This window comes from Psittacula echo (genome assembly GCF_963264785.1).
Source record: "Psittacula echo genome assembly, chromosome: 22".
Lineage (NCBI taxonomy): Eukaryota > Metazoa > Chordata > Aves > Psittaciformes > Psittacidae > Psittacula > Psittacula echo.
The window spans coordinates 5,879,792-5,892,342 of record NC_137758.1 but is presented as its reverse complement, the minus strand read 5'-3'; the positions used below and the strand labels follow the sequence as shown (position 1 = coordinate 5,892,342).

The following is a 12,551-nucleotide window of genomic DNA, read 5'->3' as shown; positions in this document are numbered from 1 at the left end:
CAGGGAAGGGGAGGGACTCCTGGCCTTGGGGCCTTGCTAGCTGGGCTCTGCCTCCCGAGAGGAGGAGGAGGACGAGCTCCGTCCACTCAGCCCCAGCGCTTGTCAGGCTCCGTGTCCCACTGTGGGGCTCATTGGGAAGGTCGGACACCATCGTCCTCACTGGAGGGGAATGAAGGCCCGGGCTTTGGGGTGCCAAAGGAAAGGGGGATTTAGTCTCTGGAGCAAATGAAGAGATGATTCCTCTCTGCGACCGCCTGTTTTGAGGAGGATTTTCCAGCATGGAGCAGCAAGGGGGTAAGGAAACATTTCAGGTTCATCAGCCCCGACTCCTTTAGGATCCAGTTGGTCCCTGAGGCAGGATCCTGCCACAGCCAGAGGTGTGGGATGGGCAGGAGGATGGAAGGGAGATAAGCAGAGAAGGACAGGGTAGGGAGAGCTTCCCATGAGAGCTCAAAGATGGACACAGGTAGACGGTGACCCCCCAACTTTTGACACAAACCAACTAAACCATCTACCCTAAAGCATCAGAAAGGTGCTTGTCTCTTAAAATCCCTTAAAGCTCAAGTGGTTCCAATAATCTGGGGGGAAAGAGGAAGGATATTAAACTGTTTGCAGGATATTAAGCTGTTTGCAAGCAGCAAATGTGCAACTTCCCATCTGGTGGCCAAAAGGTTGGTAAAGGCTTCACCCACCCCCAACAGCTTTCACAAGCTGAATGCAAAGCACTGGTGCCTGCCCCAGTACCAGCGGAGCTGCAGGGCTCAAAGGCAGCTGATGCCTCCACGGGAACAGCAACAGAGCAACCTGTTAATGTGTCCTGGAATTCTCATTCCCAGGAGAAAGGAAGGTGGAAGAGCCGGAGGCTCCGGCAGCCGGGAACTGCCCAAAGGCTGAAGCTGCGGATGGAGGGTGCGCTTGGGCAGTGGTGTTCCACTTCTTCCTGGTAAGCAGAGAACAAGCTCAACCAAACCCTCCTGGAGCTGGGGAAGATGGAAAGACCTTGATGGAGCAGAGGATGGGGCAGGCTGAGCCCATCGAGGGAAGGGCAGAAATCAGCTGTGCTTTGCTACCCTGAGCACCATCACCCATCACACCAGGGCTGAGCAGACACCTTCCCCTATGAAGGGGATTTACATGAGGGTGCCCAACCCACAGCTTAAAGGTAGCTTGCAGTGCTCAGATGAGTCTTCCCTACTCATACACACCAGCACTGGGGTGTCGGACCCAACAGTGCCTTTGGTAAGGGCAAGATCCCACCTTGGGGCAGTGAAGGACTGGAGCTGAGTTGGGTCCCCAGAGCAGCACTGGGTGCAGGCAGCACACACGCACTATTCCTCTCTCCTGGGAGGGCCAGCACCTCAACACCTCTTAAAGGTGCTAATTCTCTCTGCCACAGGCTCTAACAGCACATCCATGAGGAAGACACCATCCCCCCAGCTCGGAAAGCTGGGAAGCGCAGGAATACTTTCCCTGCTTCCCCTCCATCCAAAGTAACTCCCTGCCAATCATTAACCACCCACTACCCGGGGGGAAGAGGGAGTTAACATTAAGGACACAAACTGCCTTTTGCCCCTGTGGCAGGGCAAGCCTGGGAACCTGCCCCGGCTGATGTCCATCCCCACCCTGCCCAGCACCTTCAATAGTAATAAGCCCCATTTAGGTTCATTTTCAGTGTTTAAAGTTGGGCTCTGGTGTTATTTTGTTCCCTTTCTTTGGAACTGCCTGTTTGCACACAAGGTGGTTTCGAGAGCCTAAGATGAAACTGCAGCATGGCCACCGGCTGGTATTCCACACCCCTGGTGTTCCCCATCACACACCAGTTCATGTGTCCCACCTTGTTTCTCCTTAAAACACCAGTTGTCTGCACAAGGAAAGTGGAAGGAAAAGCTTTTCCTCCTGTTTATGGCACCTCACCTGCATCTGCTTCCAATCCAGGTCAATGTACTCGTGATGGGGATGCTCAAGACCTTTGGGATTTTCTTCGTGGCTTTCCAAGAGGAGGTGGGGGGCTCCTCTGAGCAGATCAGCTGGATCGGCTCCATCATGTCCTCGCTGCGCTTCTTAGGAGGTGAGCTGGAATCCGTAGGGATTGGAGCAACGTCTCAACCTCAAGCCCATTTGCTTTGATGTGTGGGCACTGAGGATGCTCTGCGGATCCCATTTCCATCCGACTGCTGCATCCTGGGCATGGCTGATGCCCACGTGTGCCTTAGGAGCATGGTCCAAGCATGTGGATCGTGTGTGTCACAACACCTTGCTGTACCAGGTTTATTGTCCACACCCAGGGCCAAGCCTCACCTCTAACACCAATGCTGGCACCTCCAAGGAAGCCCCTGAGTAACTCCCAGTGGCTGAGCACCGTGTACATCAGGAAACAGGCTCTGTTTGGGCTTTGACTCCTTCCCCTGCCCCAACCCCTGAGCTCCCAGGTTACAAAGGCTCTTGTCTGCTCTCCTGAATAATAACCGTTCCCAAACTAATCCTGTCCTGAGCATGAACACATCCTCCAACATAACAGCGGTGTGGAGCTGTTGGAGCAAGTCCAGAGAGACCTTAGAGCAGCTCCAGTGCCTAAAGGGGCTGCAGGAAACCTGGAGAGGGGCTTTGGACAAGGGCCTGTAGTGACAGGACAAGGGGAATGGCTTGAACCTGCCAGAGGGGAGACTGAGATGAGCTCTTAGGCAGAAGCTCTTCCCTGTGAGGGTGCTGAGGCGCTGGCACAGGGTGCCCAGAGAAGCTGTGGCTGCCCCATCCCTGGCAGTGTTCAAGGCCAGGTTGGACACAGGGGCTTGGAGCAAGCTGCTCCAGTGGAAGGGGTTCCTGCCCTCGCGCTGTCCCAAGGTGGCAAATGGACACTTCCTAAGGCACCAGATCCCAATCCATGTCCCCAAGCCCTTTTGTCATCTTCAGCCTGAGCTTTGTCCCTCCTTCCCCTTCCAGCCCCGCTCGTGGCCGTGGTCTGCAGGAAGCTGGGCGAGCGGCCGACCTCCATCGCCGGGGCCGCTGTGGTGGCTGGGGGCTGCCTGCTCAGCACTCAGGCCACCAGCGTCCCCTTCCTCTGCATCTCCATGGGACTCCTCCTGGGTGAGCAGCCTGCGACTCGGGCACAGATTGCCCCGGGCACCATGAGTAGAAGCAGCTCCTTTAACATCACACCAGGCAGTTCCTTTACTATCAGAGCATCCCCAGCTCCTTCCCATGGGATGCTGTGTGAAATGCCACAGCTTCATGCTCAGGAGCGTAAAATACCAGTTTCAACACACTAATCTCAACTAACCTTGATTTTTTCTGGACCCAGTATGAATCCTGGCCTTTTAAACCCCTTACTAACAGTGCACAGCCTCAATACCCCCATACACTAAATACCACGCATGAAACCTTGCTCTCCAGTGACTGCACCAGCAGAAGTGCCGCCCTTTCAGCCCATGAACCCTCCACTCTGCGGACAACGATCTTGGGCTGTTGTGATATTGAATCCCTAAAGCTCATGATAGAAACAGTTCCATTTTGGGGCAGGAACATCTCATTTCTGTCCCTCACCACAGGTATGGGCTTCGCCTGCCTCTACCAGGCAGCCGCGGTGATGACGGCCAAACGCTGCAGGACAAGGCTGGCCTTCTCCAACGCCATCGCCCGCTCTGGGATGGGGCTGACGTTCCTCATAGCACCATTCACTCAGCTTCTCATCGACTTCTATGGCTGGCAAGGTGAGCCCAGCTCCCGTTTCTTCTAATTCATCAGCATTAGGAGGGAGTTTGAGGATATCTGGGCAGGGTTAGAGGCTCTTTTGAAAACTTAGCATTGGATGCGCTGAGGAGCAGCTCTTCCAGGATAGTTTGGGGACATCCTGGTAATGACGAAACACTTAAATCAGTCATTAAATCACGTCAGAGGCAAAACAGACACCTCAGAAACCAAAACCAGAACTGAAAATCCTGGTTTTGATGACAGTTCGAGGCCGCCTCGAAGGTCCATCACGTTCCCTAATGAGGGGAAACAAACCAAGCTGCCAGATCCCAGAGGCGGCTCTGGATTTGTTGTGTGCATCACAGCAGAAGGGACTTCCAGCTGGAAAAAACAGGAATAACAGCTTATAGGGATACCTCCTCCTTAGAGCAGAGCTTTCTCCATGTTCACTGCACACTACGCCCTGTTCTCAAAGCTCATTTCCTACTGTGCTCCTTCCTTCCCACGCCAAGGAAAATAAATAGCATCTTCTGCCTTCCCTCAGGTACCCTCCTGGTTTTTGGAGGCATCATGTTAAACCTGGTGCCTTCCAGCATGCTGCTGCGCCCCGCCAGCACCCAGCCACCTCGACGCCCCCCTGCTCAAAGTCAAGACCATGGCGGGTCTTCAACAGCAAAGAAGGATTCAGAGACCCTCGATGGATGCTTAGATGGAAGCACTCACAAGGAAATACAGCTTCACGGCACCCAGGACCTTCCCACCACGGAGGGATCCACGATGCCCCATGGCAGAGATGTCCCTGCTCCTGTAAATACTTTGGAAAGGGTCAAGAAAGCCACCATGAGCTCAGCAGAAAGAGCCACCGAGGCCAAGAGAAGCTACAAACCCCATCCAGGGACCCAAACAGGAGATGCTCAGCCTCTCCTCGACTTCTCCCCACTGAAGGATCCCATCTTCTACATTTTCACGTGGTCTTTTCTGTTCTGCCACTTGGCCTACTTCGTGCCCACCTTCCACTTGGTAGCAAGAGCCAGGACGCTGGGCATAAGCAGCATGGATGCCTCTTACCTCGTTTCAGTGGCTGGTAGGCAAAAAGAATCTTTTAAAGCCATTTATAATGACACTGATACTCAAATAGGAAACAGAAGCAACACAGAGCTTGCCAAGAAATAGTCCCAAATACGCCCAGAATAAATCTTCAGCCTATACCCCCCCTTCTGTAAATATAACGGCGCCTTCTGTACATGTACCAAGTCGCTCTCACATGGGGGTGGTTCTCTCAGCCTAAGCTAGATGATCCCCACCCTCGCTGCACGGAACACACACCAGTTTCCAAACCCATAGGTGCTATCTGTCCTCCTAAAGCCTTCCCACCACCAGCCCTGCTTTGCCTGAAGCCACAAGCCACAGAATCCAGGCATTCAAAGACCTCAAGTTTGACCCAGGAATGTGTGCAGAGGGAAAAAAACAGTATTAGAGGGAAGAAAACAACATTAACTTGGATGTAGCCATTTGAATTTGGCACATCACCTCTAAAGGGGGGGAAAACCAACCCAAAGCCCCCCAAAATACCCCAGACATGCCTGATGATAAGTAGGGATTAACATTAAAGTCGCACTGGGTTAAGAAAGCGGCTCCAACCTCAGTCATTGTAAAGGTTTTTATTGTGCAAAAATAAACTTCTGTATCAGATTTAGAAATGACATATGCTGTCAAGGCATCTAGAAGGAGAAGGCAGCAATTAGGCTGACATTTGGATTAAGAGTGGGAGGGACACCATGGTCAGCAAGCTATTAGCGGGCAGTGAGCACTCCTCTGATCTGTAGTTCATAAGCAAATGGAACAAGAGATGTAAAAACCAAGTATCAAAAGTCTGCTGAGCCTTTCAAAAAGGGTCTCTGTCCTCCTCAGCTTCCTTATAGATATGACCATCTCATCAGCATCTTTCTTCTTAACATTCAGCTTTTATTCCGTCCCAAAAGAGAGCTCAAAGAGGAAGCTTCTCTTGCCTAGTTTTACTAAAGGGCATTGCAGAGTCTTCCACTGAGTGCACAGCCCTTAATTGAATCTGTACAGACCCCTCTGGTGCACCCACAGGCACTTGGCAATAGCAGGCACCAAGGCAAAAGGGATAAAAAACCCCTCGAACATTAATTTTACATCAGTCTAAAATCACCTTCCTGGAACTTCCCAGCATCCCAGCCCTTTGCAGTCACGTCCCTGCAGCAAGCGGGTGGGACTGAGATGGGGTTTAGTGCGAAATAGCAAACTAAAGACTAAATAAAGTCTTCTTTGAGGCTCTGGTGGACTCCTCTTCCCTGCAGGCATCACGGAGATGGTCAGCCAGCTCCTCTCAGGCTGGGTGGCTGACAAGAACTGGACCAAGAAGTATCACTACCACGCGGCTTACCTTGTCCTCAGCGGCATCACTAACCTGCTCTGTCCTCTGGCCACCACCTTCCCGTTGCTCATGACCTATGTGGTGGCCTTTGCTGTCTTCTGCGGTGGGTTCATGGCTCTGGTCCTCCCTGTGCTGGTGAGTAGGATGTTTTGTTAATAAAGCATCAGATGTGGCATTTCCAGCAGTATTCGCACATCATCCCAAACCCCTTCCATAAAGCTGCTTTAGCCAGACCTGCCTGAGAGGGCTCTCCCCACCTTTGGAGCCCCTGATCTTCTCTCCACCCCACTTACTAGTATCCACAGCCCAGATGTAACAGAAACACTGGGAACTGACTGCAGATTTGTGATGACCTGGCTTTAATTGCCTTCCACGTCCTCCTTTCTAAGGGAGACCACTCCACCTCATAGGTATTGGGATGAATCCATTCACTTCCTAATGCTAAGACAGGGTTGTGCGCATCCCCTCCCAGTCCCAGAATTACCTATAACACACACAGAGCAGTCACACAGGATCAGGATATGGAGGTATCATTCTCATTTGGCATTTCTTTCTGGGGAGGAATTCAGAGTTTAAAACACCCTCCTCATAGCCTTAGCAGCGGTTCTTGTTTCAGGAGCTGCCCAAGCAGCTGGAAGGCAGAAAAGCATCTCCCATCCTAGTCATTTCCATGCTGGCCTTAAGGAGGCGAGCGGCTTCCAGGCTGGATGAGACCTTGAGGTGCAAAGTCCTTTCGAAACTGCAGCTGAAGAGGATGCTCGCCGGTAAAAATAGTAATACTAATAAAATGCTCTCTTGTGCTTTCACACACTGAGTCATTTGAACTCGGTAATTACCCATTTCGGTTTGCAAACAGGTGGATCTCGTGGGAGTGCAAAACCTCCACAGCTACTTGGGGTTTGCTGCCTTCTTCGCTGGGATAGCAGCAGTTGGAGGACCTCCTCTAGCAGGTAACTCTTACGTGATGTATAATCATACCCACCACAGACAGCCCATGGTACAACACGCTGGTGGCTCACTCTTCTACCCATGCGCATCCAAGGATGGTTCTTGTGCCTAAGTGGGGGGGTGAAAAACAACCACATTTCAGATATTTCTCTTTTTACACAAATTCTGCTCAGGAATTCACAAAACCCAACTAGTTTGGCAAAAAGCAGCATGGAAAAAGAGCAGCTAAACATATACCCCCCCCCCCATCACCACATTTTAACACAGCAGAAGAGTAACAACCACAGTGCCAGGGATCTTACCCCCAAGCGAGCATTATAACCTTGAACTTGGAACAGAGGGATTGGAGGAGAGGAAGGCAGAGCAAGGACAGGCTCAGCAGCAGTCCCATATCAAGCAGAGGCACTGAAACCTAAGGAGAAGTCTCTGTAATCTCGTTTTGAAGATTACACAGCTCAGCCACAGGAGCTCCTGGGCCCAAAGATAAGGAGGATGAAAAGCTTTTCCTTTCTCTCTGTGCCAGAAAACCAAGGCAGTTCTCAGTATCTGGCAGATTTCAAGTGCTTAGAAGTGAGGCTCCAGGTTCTGCTTACAAGCAAGGGGCTTGTTCTCCTCCAAACATCTTGGCCAGGACCAAAGCTTTTCCTTTCCCTCATGACCCTTCAGCCATACCTCATCGCTGGAACCACCACTGAGCTCTTCTGAGGTCCTCCTGATGCAAACCAACCAGGACGGGCTGCAGTGTCAAAGCGCAGGGTGAACGATGTCCCGTCACCCACCTAGCAAGTGGATCCTGAATAGAACCTGGCGACTTGCTCTTCATGCATTGTTTCCTGCCCCTGCTATCAGCTGCCCCATGCCTGCAGAGGCACTTTGCTCAAAGCTGCCAAGGAGGCTGTAAACCCCAGCTCCATGCAGAGGTTTAGCAACGCTGCTCTAATGTGAGGAAACCACCAGATTGATTTCCCTAATCAATATAAAACTCAATGTGGATGCAATTTCAAGCAACTAAAGTGTTTCACTGACAGCATGCCTTCCGCTGTCACAGTGATCCATAGCCTCTATTGGATAGCTCTTCCACCGATACAAGATGTATATCTACCCAAAAGCAATCCCTGTACAACCATCACAGTAAATTCCCTGACACAGTAACATACAGTATAAAAAGAGCTAAATAACTGGGTTCTCTCTCATCCATGCATCACACGTGCTAACGTAGTGGTTACACTTGCATACGCTTCCAATATATTTGCGCTAATTGCAAGCCTTTTGCCTTTGGAAGTGCCAACCACTCACCCTGTGAACACCCTGTCTGCTTTTTGTAAAGCAAGCAGGTTTCCTGCAAAAAGCCTTCCATAGAAATCAGTCTCCTTGATACTGGTGGGATAAATAAAAGCCAGATAAAGCCAAGAAGGAAAACTCTCGCTGATCCATCTCCCTGCTGGCAGAGCGAGAGGGAACCAATGCAGAGCTCAGGATCTAGGCTTGTGATCCAAGAGGAATGCTGCAATTTTCTCTTCCATTGCAGTATCAAGTGTGAAAACTGAATCTGACCAGCAGCTACTAACTAGAAGTGTCCAAAGGATCTGCTCCTTGCAGGATACGAACAGGATATAAATGCTAAGTGGGATCCTGGGGTTTAGTGCCTCTGACGGCTGCTGACCTCCCTCAAACCTTCCCTTTAGCATTACAATGTTCAAACAGTGAATCCCAAAGCATAATGAGAGCCACCAAGGTTAAAAAAGCTTATTTTGCACACTAGAACAAAGCCTGGTCACACTGCAGCCAAAAGGTGACTCACCTGCAAATCTGTTTAAGTACAAGCCCTTACATCCGGAGGCAGCCTGACCAAAAGCCCAGGGTGAAGAGTTTGAAGGTTCCATCACGGCTCCTCACCCACCAGCACTGCTGGACACTTCTGCCCTGCTGAGAAACCCCAAACCAAAGCAGGACAAGACAGAACAAACGTTATCTGGCAGGCACAGGCAAGCTAAGGAGAGACGAGTACGTTCTATTTCCGTAAAGCAGCGTAAATCGGTACCTCAGCCTGCAACCGAAATAAAACAAACCCTGTTACCCCCAGCTACAAACCAGGTTCCAGCATCCTGCACCCAAACACCAGCCCCAGCAAATCTGGGTGGCGAAAGGGGATGGAATCATTTGAAAGCTGTGCTGGCACGTGAGTTGGGATGCTCTTAAGTGTTACCTGCATCCTCACACCAGGTATTGCTGCTTAGGGATAAACAAAACTTCTGATTGCAGAGCAGCAGCGCAGTTTAAACACAGAATCCCAGCCTGGTTTGGGTTGAAGGGACCTTAAAGCTCATCCAGCTCCAACCCCTGCCACGGGCAGGGACCCCTTCCACTGGAGCAGCTTGCTCCAAGCCCCTGTGTCCAACCTGGCCTTGAACACTGCCAGGGATGGGGCAGCCACAGCTTCTCTGGGCACCCTGGGCCAGCGCCTCAGCACCCTCACAGGGAAGAGCTTCTGCCTAAGAGCTCATCTCAGTCTCCCCTCGGGCAGGTTCAAGCCATTCCCCTTGGCCTGTCCCTACAGGCCCTTGTCCAAAGCCCCTCTCCAGGTTTTCTGGAGCTCCTTCAGGTATGGGAAGACAAAAGTGCTGCTTTGCTGGCATTCGCCCACCATGAGCTTCTAACTCAGCTTCCTCCAGCAGCAATGATTTTCTCATTAGGATGAGGAACGGAGGCACAGGCACCAGAGGTGCTTTGAAAAGCTGGGGTGTGATGTGGTGGAAGGCGATCACTGTGAGGTGAGGTGATCACTGTGTGGTGGGGGGCCATGCTGGTCCTCCAACAGCCCCCCAAATCCGCCAGATTTCAAACCATTCTGAAAGATGCTTAAATATAATTTCAATAAATCAGGACTCCGCTGGAGCGTTGTCCTGCACCGCTTACAGATGTCAGTGCCACAGGATGGTTTGGCTTGGAAAGGATCATCCAGTTCCAACCCCCCTGCCACGGGCAGGGACACATTACACTAGACCAGGCTGCTCCAAGCCCCGTCCAACCCGGCCTTGACCAGGCCCTTTTCCTGTCCAAATCCCAGAGACTTCCAGACAGCAGCCACAGATCGCACCCTGGAGAACACTGCAAACCCAGCAGGGTCATGGCAGCAGCACCCACGGCCCCACCGTGGGATCCTGTTTCCCGAGCTCCGCCGCGGCTCACCCCATACCCTGAGAAAAGGAACAGAGCTGGAACTCCCCTTGAGAAAGGCAGGAGCCAACGGGGCCAGACCCCTGGGCAGGGCAGCACAGCCCACAGCCTGCCCTCGGTCCCGTAAAACCTTCCTGCAGCCACGGAAGCCACAGCAGGGAAAACAGCAGCACCTCTGCTCCGTCAGCAATGCCCAGATTTCACTGGCACCGTTTCCTCTCCTCCTGAGGGCTGTGGCACTCCCAGACAGAGCAGCAACGCTCCGGCACGGCTCAGACCAGGCTCCCCAGGGACTCTGTTATTTCCCTCCCTGCCTAGAGCTGGTTTTAAGACTCCCAGATTTGGGCCAGATCTGCTGCTCGTGTAAATCGTGCGAGTCCAGGGATGTCCCCAGAGGAGCTGCATTTTATGCCAGCAGCAGATCTGGCTCAGCTGCTAACCCACCCCGGACATCCAACCATCCCGGGCCAGATTTGGGACTATATAAAGGCTTTTATCAGGTGCAACAGCCATTCCCATCACTTTGTCTGTTTTAGATTTAAACAGAGGATTTACCCACCTTTAACAGCATTGTCTAGACACAGGATGCTATGCCATAGCTAAACAAAACCCTTGAGAAGGCGACCTGCCTCTTCACCGATTCCTGAGCCTCTATGGAATTTACTTTTCCCTTTTAAGTGCTCCCAAAGCTACTTTAAAGCAAGTTCACATCAAGCTCCCAGCCTGGGATCTCTCGTGTTAGACAGGTTGCCTTAAACTGGGTCTGCTCACAAGAAGGATGTGGACTTTGCAGCCCAGATGTTGCAGAGACCAGCACATGCAAGGCATCTCGTTAGTCCAGTGGGATCATCCATCTGCTGCCGCGGTTACTTTTGGCCCACTTATTTAAACAGGAATAAAAAGGCAGGGATGAAATTCAATCCAATTAAAACCCGTGTGCACTACAAGGATCAGAAGTCAGCTCTGGGAAGAACAAGCTACAAGTTAGGGTTAATACCAACAGCAGAAGATGTAACAGTCCAGCAGCAGCACATGAAGAGTTAACACAATTCCAAGGAAACATCTAAGGAATTCTCAGCCGGGAGCACACATCCCTGCTTCCCACCCACCTCCCAGAATGAGCTCTGAGAAAAATCCAACAGCTTTAATACCGCTCTTTCCTCCTGCAGGCTGGCTCTATGACTACACCCAGACGTACGTCTGCTCCTTCCTCTTTGCTGGAGCCTGTGCTCTCATCTCACCCATTTCTTTCTTCTTTGAGCCTTCGGCCCAGAAATGGAAGCTAAAAAAAGCCAACCTGAACAACGGCCCCGGGCTTGGCTGAGGTGATTCCGTGGTGGACATTGTAAAGCATAGAAACATGGAATGGTTTGAGTTGGGAGGGACCGGAAAGATCATGTAGGTCCAACCCTCTGCCATGGATGGTCTTTGATAGCATCCACAGTGGGAAAGCGACTGCCAGCACAGACCTTCTGGTCCAGGAAATACAAACAGCAGCAAAAGTAAAAATGTTGGGATGACAGATTCACAGTTTGTATATCCAGGTATTCCTCCTGCACCTGTGATTAAAGCCATGCAACAAATACATTGTGTAAAGCATTATTTGATGGGGGAAAATAAGGCCAACGGCCCAGATGGACACGGCTTCATTTGGACTTTGCTCCTGAGCCATGTCTTTCTGTATCTGCTGTGTTCAGCCTGGCAGCTCAGTTCCAGAGCTGCAGAGCCACCCGTCCAGCTCTCCCAGCCACCATAAGAGAGCAAAGCTGACTCACCTCTTGGGATGGGGACCTCAAAAGTGCCAAAACCAGCAGGAGATTTTAGCTTAATCTATTCACATAGGAATAATTAGCAAGGACAGAGACAGGGATCAAACTTCCACGAGGATATGAAGAACAGTCGTTCCACAAAGCCCTCTTCCTGTGAGAAGGATGCTGCACTGCGGCCACTCAGTCTCCCAGGCACCGTGTTATTTGCCACAGCACAGAGGACCTGGAAGCAAAACCAGTTCTAATTAAAGCCAGCACCACAATATGACAAGCTTAAATGTCACATCCATCTCTCAGACCCCTCTCCCCTCCTCTGCACCCTCCCGGTCATCAATTCCCTGGGATTCAATGAACATACAATTCAATGCTTCCAAAACCAAGCAGCAACACTGAGCCTGTACTCAACCAGCACCCTATAGGTTTCATTTGGATGGCAAGCTGTAACTGATCACTGCTTCGACTTCCTTTCCAGTTGTGAGGTTGTGATATTGGCATTACCACCAGATATCTGATATCAGTGTGGGATCGTAAGGGTTTTATAGGCTCATGGAATCAACCAGCTTGGAAAA

General features: G+C 51.3%; 1 protein-coding gene across 1 annotated transcript; it reads left to right on the top strand.

The window, feature by feature from the left end:
* Positions 1 to 278: 278 nt before the first annotated feature.
* SLC16A4 (solute carrier family 16 member 4) lies at positions 279 to 11,537 on the top strand (the record flags this gene model as incomplete). Its single annotated transcript, XM_080632937.1, has 9 exons — positions 279 to 294; positions 837 to 943; positions 1,936 to 2,068; positions 2,941 to 3,084; positions 3,546 to 3,707; positions 4,232 to 4,771; positions 6,012 to 6,223; positions 6,945 to 7,038; positions 11,383 to 11,537. 9 exons carry the CDS (start codon positions 279 to 281, stop codon positions 11,535 to 11,537), a joined length of 1,563 nt encoding a protein of 520 aa, XP_080489063.1.
* Between the last annotated feature and the right edge of the window lie 1,014 nt (positions 11,538 to 12,551).